This window comes from Dinoponera quadriceps, unplaced genomic scaffold, assembly GCF_001313825.1.
Source record: "Dinoponera quadriceps isolate SergipeBrazil2010 unplaced genomic scaffold, ASM131382v1 scaffold2696, whole genome shotgun sequence".
In the NCBI taxonomy this organism is placed as follows: domain Eukaryota; kingdom Metazoa; phylum Arthropoda; class Insecta; order Hymenoptera; family Formicidae; genus Dinoponera; species Dinoponera quadriceps.
Genome location: NW_014557278.1, coordinates 144,831 through 160,638, shown reverse-complemented (window position 1 = coordinate 160,638; position 15,808 = coordinate 144,831). Strand labels below are relative to the sequence as shown.

General features: G+C 47.7%; 1 protein-coding gene across 1 annotated transcript in view; it reads right to left on the bottom strand.

Annotated features, from left to right (window-relative positions):
- Positions 1-15,808, bottom strand: part of LOC106748877 (dystrophin-like) — a 290,562-nt gene that overhangs the window by 142,958 nt on the left and 131,796 nt on the right. Inside the window, exons 34-35 of the mRNA XM_014627795.1 lie at positions 15,414-15,619; positions 2,898-2,996 (exon numbers count right to left, since the gene is read on the bottom strand). Of these exons, the coding sequence (XP_014483281.1) occupies positions 2,898-2,996; positions 15,414-15,619 (305 nt within the window). The remainder of the gene's footprint in view (positions 1-2,897; positions 2,997-15,413; positions 15,620-15,808) is intronic.

Genomic DNA, 15,808 nt, shown 5'->3' with positions numbered 1-15,808 from the left:
GGGGGGGGGGGAGGAAAGGCAGGTGCGCGAGAGGGGTGAGGGAAGAGAAACGTCTCGACGTAGGGAAACGTCTCGATAGCGCGTAAGTTTTTTTTTTTTACGGGGGAAAAACTCGAAACAGGTGCGCCGCGCACCGTTATTTTTATGGCCTCTCCAAACTTCGCCGAGAGGAGGACGGAAGGGAAAAGAGAGGGGGGGGGGTTAGTTTTATAATTCCCCGTAATCATCGAGTGTAACGGTAGACTAAGCGTGTTGCCGGCGAAACAGCTCGTAACGTCAAGTGCTATTTCTTAATTACCTTGTAATTAAAGTGTCCCTCCGAGTGTGACGCGAAATACACGCGTTTCATCGGGCGCGCGACGGCGGCGGTGAACGAAAGGCGCAAAATAATAAAGCGGTAAAACGTACGCGCGTCAGCCTTTCCGCTTTTCCGAGGCGTCGAGACGCCCGATACGTAACGGCCGCGCATATATCATCAGGACGCGCGCGCGAAACGTCGGCTCGGCGATAATGAGAAATAAAATAAGCGCGTATCATCGCTACCCTTTTGTCGCGAAATTTCACCAGGTATCCGCTTAATGCCGCGCGTTAAAGCCGCGCAACGACATTAATGGACGTTTCGAGGGAGGAGGGGTGGGAAATCGGAGGCCTCGGTGACGAGACGAACTACTCGTTCCGGTGCCGAGTCTATCTCGTATCCGGCGAAGTGAGATTTCGTGTCGCGCCCGCGATTCTGGATATTGATCCATTAAGGCCGATGCAATTAACAACCATGGCGGAATAACGAGCGAGACGCAGGCAAGGCGTGGCAGCCGCTCGTCGGACCCTTAATGCCAATGCCAATGTCAGGGTTTTCCCGGTCAGTTACCCGCCAGCACACCCCTGCACTCGCAGCCTGGAAACTCGTCCTGGCGAGCTCCTGGTCGGGCTCGTCTTCGGCCCGCTTCTGTCGTCGTCATCGTTCGCTGATAACGTTTCCGCTCACGGTATATCGCGAGCGATCCGAGGGAGAGGGAGAAGGAGAGCAGACGGGAAGCGGTTTACCCCCGAGGTGAGCTCGGGGGTTGAAATATCGACGCATGGCAGTGACAGACCGCGAAGTTACCGACGCTGGAGCTTTTAGATCTCTGCCGCTCGCAGGGTACGAGGACACGACGTCGCAATGTCGGGCTCGATGGTGCTCGCTCGGGGAGATCGGCGATTGATAAGCGTCGTGAAAGGGGACTTCCGGTTGCAAATAAATCGGCGAGTCACTCGCCGAATAAAAGGAGAGGACGGGGCGAAAAAGCGAGTGAAAAACGCCCAACGGGTTGAGTTACGTGACCGCCACCTTCCGACAGCGTGCGCTCAGTCATTCGTTGCGGGAAGGTAGAGGAGAGGGGAAAGAGGGGGGGGGGGACGGAGAAGAATAAAATAAAACGAGCGCAACACAACCGGGCGAGCTTCCAATAACGCCGCGCAAGCATGAGCCACGCGGCTTGAAAGCATTGCGCGCCGGCCGCCTTTTGGAGCTCGGCGAATTGCGATCGACTTCAAAGGCACAGCAACCCTTTGGCAATTCGCGGGTCGCGTTTCGAAATCTTCGCATCTGGAGCGGCGAAATGCGCGTGCGACTAATGAGAGCATAAGTAACGCGACGTCGAGCCGCCGCTGCGCCACGAACGCTTTCGACCTTACCGCGCGTCTTGAAACTTTGCGATATGTAAATAAATGATCTTCCCGTTACCATTTCGTCTCACCTGTTTGCCGCCGGAAAGAAAATTGAAGGAGACTAATGAGACTCGATCGATAGGGGAAAAAATCACCAATACCGACGTATCATTTTGTTTTCGGGCTCTAAAACCTTGTTGAAGGTGGAAAATTCAAATTCACGTGCATGGGTGTAGATCAGCAATATTCTCTGTACGGAAGAAAGAATTAGCTTCCGCAGCGAAAAACTAGTCTCCCCGGATAAAAATTAAGCTGTCCATGTAGTACAACTGAAATTAATTCTTAATTAATTAATTCTTCTTGTCCCTCTATCGATTTTTTCGTTCTCACAGCTAAAATCTAAGTCTGATAATTAAATTTCAGCTGTATTATGTGGACAGCTAATTCCTTTTTCTCGTATGCTAAAATATGAGGTCTTGTGAAAATTATTACATATTTCCTTGCAAATGACTATTTTTTAAGGATTAACGTTTCTAGAAACTGGGCTCCCAAACCGACATACTCAGGTGTGTGATATTTATAGAAAATTATCAACAAAGTAAAATAAAAGCACTGAGATTATATTGTACATTTGTTACGTATTTTTGTATGTTATTTTTAATCTTACATGTTTTTTTATTACGTGGAAAAGGAACCGCTGACTTTTTTTTACAAAATAACTTAAACAAATAAGGAAAAAAGGTGGAAAACCAGTCACCAGTAGATTCAACTATATTTTGAGATATTTCACGACAAAGTTCAGGTATGTCGGTTTACAGAACCACCTGATCATAATTATTCTCGCGTGGTTCAGTGACAAGAAATGAAGAGATTAGCACAGGATTCGGAGTAATTTAAAAAGTTCCAAATCCGTGCTATAAAACAGCATTGTCAAATAAATGACTGTTGATCAGTCACTCAAAATCTTAGAAGAAAATAGCTCAACGGAAACATCAGCACAACGAAAAATCAAACGACGCTATTATTAGCAAGCTGAAAGTGTAGCGGCTGGAAGAAGTTGGAGCTAGTGTACGCAGCTAGTGGACGCAGATTGTGTTCCGTCCGGCCGAGTTCAATACGTCACAGCCGAGAAACACAGGTTTGTCAGTTTACCGTATCTACCGTCAGTTCTGCCTTTTCTGGACTCGTTCGACGGACAGATTCTCGTGAAATACGCGAAGAAACGGGACTTCCGACAGTGGACTTACCTTCTGCTTATCAAGAAGATGCATGATCTCGTCGACGTCGCCGACGACCACGGCCTGTTGTCGCAGCATCTCTTCCTCGACCGTGAGCCAGTCACGTATCTGCAACGTAAGCGAGCGAGAAAGATATTACGCCGAATGTATCATGAGAAGAAGCCATAAGAGACGCGAGAGAGAGAGAGAGAGAGAGAGAGCGGCCGATATGAAGCTCCCCTTGCTTCGGTGGTGACGTAATTTCCGACGTTAACGGTAGTTACATCGTCGACGTCGTTTCCACGTCACAGCTCGCGACAAAACCCTCCTCCCGCGCGGTCTAAATGCAGACAAGCGAAAGAAATCCCGGGGGTTGGCATATTTTTCGAGCCTTTCTCAATGCAGGTCACGCCGGCGTAGAAAATACGCGGCGCCACGAGGGGGCACGAGTACGAAAGCAATCAGAGCTCGTCGAGAGAGGTTCCTCGGGACGGGGTGTGACGTTAAACGAATAACGCATCCTCGACTTGGGAGGACCGCCCGATCGCTTCGGAAATCGATAACCCATCTTGACGGATTAATCGCGAATTAGCCGTGGCAATTAACTCCCCCGTCCCTCGGCGGACGCGCGAAACGTCTCGTCGGGAAGTGTCTCGGGGACGTTTCCGCCGGCGGTACAAATGAGATGGAAAAGAGCCGGCCGGGGGGCGGGGAGGACGCTCGGCCGGAATTGGGATATTTGCCGCCGGAAATTAGCAGGGAGTGTCCGCTCGTAAGTGGCCGACTTCGATTTACCTCCCTCGTGCGTCTCGATATCCGCCGAGGGCAGCTCAGGGCGCCCAAGGATACGCGAATGCCGAGTGTACCGCTGAGGGGGTCGAAGTTCACATCAAACTTCAGGACCGTACCTGTCGCCCGGATTCCCCGATGAATTCGTGGCCGGCCGGTCTGATTGAAAAGTTTCGCGTTTCCGGCGCATCGAACAATCGCCCGGCGGCCGTGCTCCCGAAGAAAATAGCGGTCGCTCATGTGCGAAAAGGCCCGCAATGTAATTACTCGAAATGCGCCGACATGTTGCCCGCCCGGCCGCGCTCTCAATTGCATCACGAATTTGCATTTTGCCGACCGTCATTACGACCGGCACAGTTTTTCCTTGCGAATGCCTCTATCGGCGCGTTTAATTAAATATCAAGGCGAGTTGCGTAATCGTGTTCCCCGTCGGAACTGCGAGTTGTAAAGCCAATAATACATTTAAAAGCCCGGTGAGCGAGCGGGCGCACGCGCAACGCTCCACTGCCCGCCGGAAACGCATCTCTGCCGGCGATTCCAGCGCGGCCTCGTTGCCCCCGTGATGCATCGGGGTTCTAGTTGAAATACTTCAAAAGATCGCGGCCGTCCGAATAAAAACGTTTACTGCGAACAAACATATTGCGAAAACCAAAAAAAAAAGAGAGAGAGAGAAAGAGAGAGAGAGAGAGAGAGGGAAGAAGAGAAGGTAGGGGAGTAGAGCACGCCCTGGAATTCTGTCGGCCTAACCAGCGAGCTGATCGATCGGCGACGCAACAGCCGAGCAGGCAAGAAAGCCGAACTAGCGTTCGACGAGGGTTCGCCCGAATCGCAAACGTGAAACTTTCGAGGGAGCCGATAAATCGCGGAAGAGATAAACCGTAGTGCTACAGGAAATTAAGGTCTCGCTCGGTCCGGCAACCCCACCGAGTCTACCGGCTGGTCTAAGCTCCTGGGCTCGTTCCGCCTTTCACCCACCCTTGTCCGGCCTCGGAGCGGCCTTGATTAAGTGCCTGTTGTCGAAGAATGATCATATCCCTCGCGTTTCCCGGCCCAAACGGGCCGCCTCGTCTGCCCGGGGATTTATACATTTTCATGTAACTTACTGTTCAGTCGTTTATCTCGGGAGTACAGCGCGTGAGAGGGGGGTGGGGAAGGAGGAGGGAAGGAAGCGCTCTCTCACGCTCCTCCATCTTCCCCGGGATAATCTCGCGCGATGAGGAGAGACGTCGCGCGCTACAAAGGTGTATCCCGATGGATAGACGACGACTCTTCGCGGCCATCTTGCCGGCGCGTAAATTGATTCCGAATAGGGATGAGCCACGCAAGTGCCGTTTCTCATCCGGCCGCGTGCGCGCTGTAAATACGCTCTCGAGTGTACATGCGCCGGCTTTTACGCAGTGAAATTTCCAGAAGCTGGAAGCCAACACGCGTGCGTAACGCATCTCTCGTCGCGCGATCTACATCCGCGTGCCGTACACGCGCTCGTTTCATCGACGAGGCCGTGAAATCGACGGGGGTGACGCGCGCCCCCGAAAGTTTAACGATCGGTTTTAGCAGCTGAGGAATAAAAAGGTAGAAAGAAGGAAACACGCGACAGGGCGTAGACACCTCCCTTCGGAAATCAAGCGTGTTGCGAGAGGAGAGAGCGAGAGGCAGGGAGAGAAAGAGAGATAGGTAGATAGCGTTTTTAGAGAGAGAAAGTGAGCCGCAGCAACGATCGAACTACGCTACATCGCCCGTGACGCTCTTAAGCGTGCGTTGCCAAAAATGGTTACACGTTGAGACAAAAACCCGATGTAATTACGAGGGACGCGAGTGTCGCGAGAAGAGAAAATAGCGCCTCGAAATCGGCAGATTTTCATCACATTACGCGGCACCGCGGATCATTAGGGATGCATTTGCATGCATAAAAGGCACAAGCACTAAACAAAATTCGTATCCCGTCTTCCCCGACTGCGAGAGAAAACGGCCCTACGGATCCGCCATTGCCTTTACCCCCGATAGACGAAAACGTATCCGCAAGTGAGATTACTATTAGTCCGCGGGACTTTGACGGGTCTCGCGCATCTTCCGCCCGCCGGTGAAATTCGCCCTGCAAGGAGCGATCGCGTAGTCCCCGAACGACACTAAACGCTGCGAAAAGTTGGCGCAGGTGTGCACTTTGCAGAAAGTTTCTCGATTGTCGCTCTACGACTTCCCGACGCAACAGACGCTTCATCGGACAGGCTACTTCGTCCTCGTGCCTCCGTCGTTCCTTACTCTCCTTTCAATCGAGAATCTCTCGCTATTACCGACGCTGCTCGCTGAAAAGAAAAGAAAAAACGATATTCCGCGCGGGGAATCGTTACGGGGCTCTTTCCGGGAGAGAAGAATGCGCCGGGAATTGTTCGGGGGATATTTTCCGAAAATTGCTAATGGCGAAAGCGGAAATTCCGCCCGCGGGGTGTTAATCGTTCTTCATTTCTCCGTCGCAACGCGAGGTGCTACGAGGTTGAAAAATTCCGTACGCGATATAAATCCGACGGGCGCGATTATAGTTCCGCGGGACCGATTTAAATCACTGAGAAACGCGGGGCGTATATCGCCGGCAGCGTATCGTCGTTAATCACCCCGCGTGCGAACGCGCGACGACGACGGGAAACAATGCCCCCCCCCCCGCTCTATTTCAGTATTTTACCGTAAGAATCCGCGTAAATTACACGGGGATCCGCGTGTGCTCGCATATTTTGCCCCGGAGAGGCGACCAAGAATCTAATAAGCCGAATACCGCAAAGAGAGACTCAGCCCCGAATTATTGGAGCGCCGCGGGAACGCGAGTGGGAATGCGGTGTGGGAAACCGCAGCGCTAACATTGTGCTCGAAGGAGAAGTTCCCGATGTGAAACTTGCATTCATATGCGACGAAAATTCGCGGGACGCGCTAACTTTTCCCCGTCGGGGAACTAGTGACATCTTGAGTTATCGAAAGCTGCAGCTTGTAACTCCGATTCGGATCCTCCATTCCTTCCCCCCAACCCTCCCCCTCCTCTTTTTCTCCTTTCTCTGATCGATCAAGCTGATGAAATATATCGCGGCTATGAATGTTACATCGAGTCTTCGTGTCACATAGTTTTCAAGTTTCAGGAAAAACCCGTTCTTCTTCACGATTTTTCCGCGGATTTCCTCGGTTTCTGTCTCGGAGGTGCAAAAATTCGTTCGGGAACGTTGTCACGTGTGTTCGGCTGAAACCCGCCGCATTGTATTTCTTTCCCGTGAAGAAGGCAGAAGAAACCGAAGTGTGCGCGGAAAGGTGAGGGAAAAAACGGTTCTTCTCCGAAACTTTAAAACTGTGTCTTCTATTTTTGAACTAGGTTGCATATTTTACCGTTGGAGCGAGACGAATGTATAACTTAGCGTTTAAGGGAAAAGGAGCGAAGTACCAGTGCACCTCTGGAGCAGGAAACGGGCCTCAAAACACGAGGGTTCAAAGTTCATGGTTCATAATTGCAGCATCGGTTCATCAGCACCGAAGCAATCAGAGAAAAGAAAGTAAGAGGTGGGAAAGGGAATGGAAAATCCAAATCGTTACGAGCTGCAGTTTTAGTTAATTCAAAACGTTACCAGTGCACAGTATTTCGTAGTTCGAGAGAGTAAGAGAGAGAGAGAGAGAGAGAGTTGGGGTGAAGGAAGAGAGAGAAGAAGAGAGAAGATAAGCGAATCGATGCAGCGAGTAAGCTTCACGTGCAACATCTCGTCCCTATAAACGATAAGACGCTCCAGTTCCGCTTACTCGCCTGATTGGGACAATTGCTATTTTCGCGAGCGCGCGCGCGCGCGCGCCTCAATCAATGCCGACGCGAGAGCGCAGCGCGCGTAAAACGCGGCCCACCGCCGGTCGTGAGGGCGAAATAGAATTTCATTGGCAACTTGATTCTCGTCTCGAGTCTCGTTACCTCGAGGCCTCTCATCGCTTTATGCAAACAGCACAATACTTGTCAGCGCGACAGCATAGCCGGAAATGGAAGCGGGGGGGATAGCTGTTATGGCGTCGGACTGCCTCGAGTCTGACTGTTGACTCGGCAAATAGGAAAAGCGTAGCCGGGGCCTGTGCAATGTTGACCGAGACGTTGGTAAAAGTTATACACTAAGAGAGGGACCCGTGGACGGACGTGTTCGACGTCCAGGAATCGCTTCCGTACGGTGCCCTCGTCATCGTCGCGGCGATCGCTACCGACGGGCCGCTTCGCGACTTATCATTAGAGCGAGTTGAATATTGAGATAAAATTGCGACGATATTCAAAAACGTGGGATTTAACGGGCCTATGAGAGCCGAAAGCTGGGTACACCGAGAGAGATGAAATTATGGTCAAGTTATAATCATAAATTGTACTGAATTTATAGTCATGAAAAACACAGTCATTTGTCAAATTGCACTCAACTACCCGAGTAAAAACGTAGGGAAAACGTAGGTCTAGTCGGCTTGAATCGAACAGCTAGAAGCTAGCCAGTACAAGGCTGGATGAAATTTTCTAGCTCATCACTAATTCATCGTTGGTTAATTATTCGGTAAAGTGTAGAATCGGTTTTGCGATCCGGCTGCTGCGTAGCCGTTATTATCATGTTGATTATTAATATGCATGTGTTCCTCTTCCTCTTCTTCTTTTATTTAGTAATCTTTCCGGTAGGAAAGAAGTAACTGCATTGTTAATGTCCCACCTTTTGATTCTTCCCTTGGTCTTTATTTATTATTATTTTTGTATTTCACTTTAGCTCTTTTCTGTTCTTGGGATTAATAAAGTTACTATTGTTACTGTATATCAAATATGACGGAGTGGCTGGAGCCGTCAGTACCAAATATATAATCTAGCTATTGCATATCCGCCGCTAGCATTAAAAAATGAGGCAGCTAAGAACCTTAAAATAGCAGAAGTGAGCATTGCGTTACCGCTTGACAACAAGTTGCAGCTTTTAATCTCGTAACTGTAATCTCTTTCGTTAAACTATCAGCTAACTTATTTATCTAAGTATTATCTAACCACTGGGAGAAGTGAGCGTTACTTTACTAGTGGCGACGTTGGATACAAATTTATTGACTGGTGGCTAGACGTCCGCGAGATTCTACTGCTAGAATGTATCTTCTTCTGGTTTTAACTCAAGCAATAGTAAGAGCAATATGCAGATTATCGTCACTAACGCTTATAATAGCGACACTTGCAAGATTTGCTGGAAAAATCGTTCTCTTAACTATAGTTCTTTCGCTCGTGCGATTAAAAATGCCAGAAATTCTTTCTCAGCGTATAGATATGCGTGAAGAAAGAAATATATGAAATTACGTCGATATAAAAATACCCTTTTCGCCCAAGAGGCCGAAAGTAAACGATAAGCGGCGGAACAGCGGCGAGATCAAGAGGCGCTTCGGTGCCGCCACGGTAATACACGTAGCGTCGCGCAAAATGTCACGCTTTCAAAGGAAAGCTCCAACAGTCGGAAGCGAACCCGAGACGCGCGAAGGGGCAAAAGACGTTTCGCGGAATGTGACAGCTCGCGTCGTAAAAGTTCAAAGAGGATAAATTCTTGAGAACCGAGCGCGGAAAAACACACCAGCAGCTCGGCCCGAAAACAGCAAAAATGTGAGAGAGAGAGAGAGAGAGAGAGAGAGAGAGAGAATTTCCTCTCCCTATCGAGACGCCTCCATGTTGCTGGCCCGACGAGAAAGCTGACATTAACAGAAATGATTAACTCGAGCTTCATCTTGAAATAATAAAAAACGAGGCCGGCGAGCAAGGTCGGAACAATGGCGGCGCAAGGAAGACCGGGGGTACACGCTTCGTTAAGCAATATCGTGCCGTAACAAGGAAGGTATATACTCGAATTTAAGGACCCGCAGGGTATAAGGGCGCGAACGCCGAGGAACGAACGCGTACAGGAGCCGCGAGAGGGAGAGGGTATTCTTCCGAGGATATTAACATCTAGGCATAAAACGCTGATCACGTAGACCGACACGGCTACCGCCGTACCCGGCTGAAACCGAATTAAAGTTAACGCGCCGGCCAAGTGCGGCCCTAAATTAAATTTCCATGCCGTAAAAGACGATAAATTTCCGGCCGGGCTAACCTAACGGTAGCGGCAGTGGACTCGAATTCGACGGTGGGCGAGGGGGTAGGACGGCGCATTTCGGGGGCTGGATACGAGCGCGTGGAAGTGGGACTCGACTTAATTTATCTTACCATATTTATGCCGCGAAATGCGGGGCGGTTGCGTCCATCGCAATAACTCGGGGCGGGCGGGAGGGTTGAACGAGATCGGAGCGGGCGCGAAGGGGCGGAAACTGGCGGCGTAATTCGATAAAATTGACCGAGTTATACGGGCGCCGGACCCTTCCACTTCTGTCCAGCCGGCCTCCCTCGCGCAAATCTAATTCACGTGCCTGATAACCGAAGTCTCGTGCCAGCAATCGGCGAATATTCAGCCGGGATTACGTTTCTTCCGAAATTCGCCGGCGTAATCAGATCACGCGGGCGCAGAGACGAGCCGGTCAAAATCGAGATCCTCGAGCAAGGCATGCTGACGCGATAAGAAGTTGTTGCCGATGCAGCAGCAACAATAGACGAACCCCGAAGACTCCATCTGCAATTCCGATGATGACTCACCGCGATTCGCCGGCAGAGAGAGAGAGAGAGAGAGAGAGACTATTGTGCGCCGTTCGCGCGCGGCCTTCGCTTGCCTTACGCGGAAATGTCGTCGGAGAAGTCGCGGGATGCGGATCCACCGATCGAGACGAAAGCCGTAATTAAGATAATGATACGTAGGAATAATCCGTGAGAATTAATAATACCATAATGAATTAATACGGAATAATTCGTATGTAAGAAATTAATAATACGTAAGAATGATACGTTGAGGGAGAAAAATGTCCAAACGATGAAAGATATTTATTCCGTGTGATATGTTTACTTATACTACTGTATATATTTTTGCAATGAAAACAGTTCCTTTCGAGTGAGGAAATATAAATTTTCCCAAGTCTGCAGCTTTTCATGAGAGTGATTGTGCATTTTATTTAAATAAGAGATTTTAGAGATTTAAATTGAATATTTCTTTTTATTTTTCAGATATTTTTTCACTCATTACGCAATGAGAATAAATACTATAATTAAGTGATAAAATGAAAAGATTTTCCCCGCAATCTCGAGGTAAATTTCCGGATGCGTTACACGAGAACGGATTTGACAAATAATGACTGTTGTATTTCACGAAACGAATGGTCTGTAATGTAGCGCCATTCGTGGGGTCTAAGCTTCGTTCCTGATTAAGGCTTGATGAGAGAAAGACCAACTTGCTGCGTCAAACCCGTGATAAATAGGTGGATGGGAATAAGGTTACCCGAAAGGATAGCATTCCTTATAGCAGTGGCGGCTTTTGTTATCCGCCAAGTTAAAATGTCACGCACGGCACGTCGTCCGATTACGTCCGTGACAGCTTGACACCTGCGCGCGTACAGAAAAAAAGTGTCTATCCACCCCCCGGTTTCCGTATTCCCGCTACTTCGCCACAGATTTGCATGTAATTTATGACGAACCGTGTACCAGAAGGTAAGGAACAGCGGTAACAAAGTTTGTTGCTGCTCTATAAAGGCCGGCGCGCTCGCGTAAACGCGAAGGCGAAGTGAAAGCGCGAATAAAATTAACTTTTAATAAATGTTAATCCGCACGAAAACTTTCGACGCGCGCCCTTCTTATTTGCCCTTCGCCGATCGGCAATCATTGTCGCATTGTCGAGTTGTTTCCCTTACCGCGCGAGTTTACACAGTACATATCATATTTCGCACTTATTGATTATCACATCGATACCGTTGAAGAGAGAAAAAGTTTATGTGACTACGGGGAGAATTTTATATTAAAAATAACTACAGAATTTTTAACGGGAAATTTTTTACTGGAAAAACATATTGATATTCTGTGTTATTTTATTATTGTTCTGCGTGTTTCACATGTACTATATTTGTATTTTAGAAGAGGGTGAGGGAGAAAGAGAGGGAGAGAGAAGGTTGGGATAAATATTATGTATACATTGTTAAATATTAATAGTTATTATCAATATTATTAAGTATCATCAATTATTTAAAAATTTATTATGTTGCTACGTTCCTTAGCAAGATAAGCTCTACACATTGAAAGAAAAAATAGTTTTGTTTAAAAATAAATAATAAAAACTATAGGAATCAACACGAGTTGTGTGAGTTGTGTAAAAATATTGAATAAAAATGTTACTAATCTGAAATTCTACATTTGATATTGGCTTTTATATATATATAAACGCATAATAAAAAAATTGCAATCGGAAAGTCTTTTGTACAAGCACATCTTTTGTACTTTTGTACTTTTAAAATGCTGCTGTAGTATTAATAATAATAACCTTATATTCAACAATTTTTCAACAACCATTCAACAACTTTTATAACAACTTTTCTCTCAGTAAGGTGAGTACCGACGATCTCTATTTCCACACACTGAAAGAAATTATCGTTATTTTCGGCTTGAACTATGCTTTTTCATGGTTTTAACCACAAAAACAGTAGTAGCAATATGCGTGCAAGATTATTATCACTGACATTACACAGTGGCACTTCATAGAAAAATAGAAAAACGGTCCTCCTGACTGTAATTCTACTCACTATGATAATTATCCTTACGAATGCCAAATATTTGTCTCTCTCGGTGTGCCGGGGGACACGGTAAAGTGGAAAAGAATCGATATATAAAAAGAGGTATATACGATATTCTATCCGTGTGTAATCGTGTTATAAGTTGCACAACGTAATTGCGTGTTTATCTCCGCCAGGCTCCGTCACGCTCGTATTTTTGTATCGCACGGGAACGCGCAGTATCAATCGGTAAGAGGGAAAGGAGGGCGCGCGCGTCATATCGGAGGTGTCGTGCCAGATATACCGCTCCGTTCCGAATACTAATTGCGTAGAGCGGATCCAATCTAGTCGACACCTTGATAATCAAGTTAAGAGTCCTCACCCTTGAGGGACCACACCGCATTACTGACGTGCGCGCAGAATAGAATATCGTAACACGCTCGGCTGCTCAACACGATCCGCGCGTAAAACGCTTTAATTTACCAGCTTTTAATTTATATTTACGAAGAGCGCGCTTTTCCATCAGGGATAATAGAGCCCCGCTTTTTAACTGTATTTCTCTTTTTGCCCTCTCACCCGGTCCATAGTGCGGGCGCATATTTGCTTCAGTTTAAGTACACAAAGTCTAAAGAGCCGCACGGCCGAAGAGCGAGAGAGTTAATGTCACTGTAATCGCGTTACAAGCTTATAACGTGACTGCGTGTGTGTATGTTCACCGTGTGTGTATGTTCACCGAGCTTAATGCACCGTCGCTCGTATTTTTATATCGCGCGAGAGAACGTGCAGTATATGCAGGTCGGCGGGCGCACCGAGAAAAATTCAACTGAAATTCAGCCATTTTCAACCGTATCTCTTCTCCTGGGTTTCTTTATCGAAAAGGAAAAGGCGTGTTAAGTTGACACTCGAGAGATTATTGGCCGTACACTGCGGCTTACTTTGTGTTGCCTGTCATACGGAGGAAAAAATGTAGCTAGAACAACAAATTGTTAATATAGTAACAGCAGACAAAATTTGTATGGACTGCGGAAAGATTTGTTGAAAGTACTAATTGCTATTTGCTGGATATATGGACAGCGAGATAATTTGATTATGCCAATAAAGTTTGTAGTAACATTTACTAGAGAAACCGGCCCTCTTGATTATATTTCTTCCATTAATGCGATTACAGATGCAAATACCGGCCGTGTTTCCCGTGGGCGCCGACTGAAATCAGGCCGCGTCCCGATTTTCATTTCTGCGAGAGAATGAATCGAATTCCTCTTTACCTTCCGGCCGGGCGGATCTCGCGGAAAATATGCGATCTCCCCTCATTTAACATATTTTTCGTCGACGCTCGTCTGAAGAACACCAGCGATCTTACTGTCGTACCCAGGAAACGCGCGTTGCGTTGCCATATTCTCGTCAGCTTCTCCCCGCGTAATTTATGCGCTTTAATTAGCCGAGATGCCCGAGGACAGGTTCCCTCTCTTTCTCTCTTCCTTCTTGCTCCCCCGCCGTCGGCATCACCGGTGAAGTTTTACATCGCAAGTTTCGCGCGCATTGTGCCCGACGTAAAATTTCTCATCGAGCGCACGAGCGAACGCGTCGTAGGACGTCTCGATCGCGAGACTGAAAAATCTTGCTTTAAGATAAATCGAGCCCCGTGCGAGAATAGCATCAGCCCGCTATCACGCGGAACGGCAAAAACACTCGCCGAGGGTGTACCTCCGCGTGTATTTCCATCTCTTCGCGGCAACATCGGAGTAATCAAATCGATATCTTCCGATCGGCTTGCGAAGTTAACCGACCGATAATTATTATCTGTTCCCGCTGAGCTTCCGATCCCTAAGGGCCGTTACGGGGGGTATTCCGTTTATCAAACCGCCGATTATCCCCGCGCTAACGTGAGAGAGCTCGGCGTACTCGCGAAAATAAATAAAGGGACCCTCCTCCGCGCAGGAAGAGGAAACTTAATCGCGAGTCGCTGTTGTGCTTGCGGCATTTAATTTTTAACGTTAAACGTGGAGCTCCCGCTGAGAGAAATCCTCTAATTAAAACGCAACGTATGCTAAGCAACCGCCTTCATTAAAGTCCAACCGGCGGCCGTAGAGGACGAAGGATACTCTTACAACGAGAGCAGAAGAAACTCATTTTGACCGTTCGCATGCGCGCGAGTTGGCGGAACTCACGCGATCCGTACCTCAGAACGATTGTAATCGTAACCCACAGACACAAATTGAAAATTGTATCGGCTTGAAGATATCGTTCTTTCTATTCATCACTACTTCTTCCATTCGATTCGTGAGAAATATTCTTGAATAACAAGATCGCATTTTTACTGGAACTGTACAGAATCCCTTCATGAACAAGTCTTATCTTCATGTAAGATTATATATGTTTGATTAAATATCTACATGAGAATATAAGCCTTGAATTGAAACTTTTTCCGTGTGGTAGAAATTAAATCTCGTGGGTGTCTAGCGATATGGTAGTAAATTTGTCTTTAACGTCGCTACTGATTAATAATGCAACGCTCACTGTTCCTAGCGGTTAAATAATGGTTAGATAAATAAATTAACTGACGCTTAAATTAAAAAAATTGCAGTTACGAGATGAAAATTATAATTAGAGCTTCCAGGCAGTGACGTAACGCTCACTTTTGGTCTTTTAATATTTTTATGGAATAACATAACTTCAATTTCCATTAAGCGCCTGGCTTTTAAATGCCAGTGGCGAGTGTATAGTAGCTGCATTATATCTTTTAGAATAAACAACGCACCATCTGTCACATTTAATATATAATGGTTACATATATAGACAACGGCCAGATCGCAAGACTGATTCTGCATTTTAGCGGATGATCAGCCAATAGCAAACTAGTAACGAGCTGTAGGAAAATGTAATCCAACAGCTAGCTAGCAAACCGGCCTTTAACTCAGGCCGACTGGATAGATTTCTACTCGAATTGTCGTCAAGACAAAGCGTCACAAACGGGGATAAATATTCGAGGGGTCACGCTTGAATCGCGCCAGGAAAAGAAAATAAACGTCGACGGTAATACCCTAACTCCCGCGTGTGCTCTTCGGTTACATAATGCCATTGTCCTGACAGTTTCACGCACGCGTACAAGTGTTGAGGAGGGCGAAGCGGGCTTACCTGAAGCACTGATTTATCGAGTCCCGCGACGAGGGCGGAAGCTGAAGAAGAAGAGGGCGAAGGCGAAGACGACGTCGAGGAGACGGAGGGACTAGTCGCTACGGGGGTCGACGGTGACGAGGGGGCGGGAGAGGGTGACAGCCCCCGAGAGCCCCCTGCAGCTGTAGCCGCCGCCCCCGGTGTTGCGCCTACACTCCTTTCCACTTCTGTAACAAGGAAACAAAACCATATCTCCATTAAAGCACGGCTACGTACGCGCGTCGTCGTAAAAGTCGGCTGTATCTCCCGTCGCCGTTACCGCCGTCGTCGTCGTCGACGACGTGACGAAAATTGATGCTCACGGCGCATCAAGAAACGCGAGTCAATGTCTTCAGTGCTTTAAGGGAGGGGGGGGG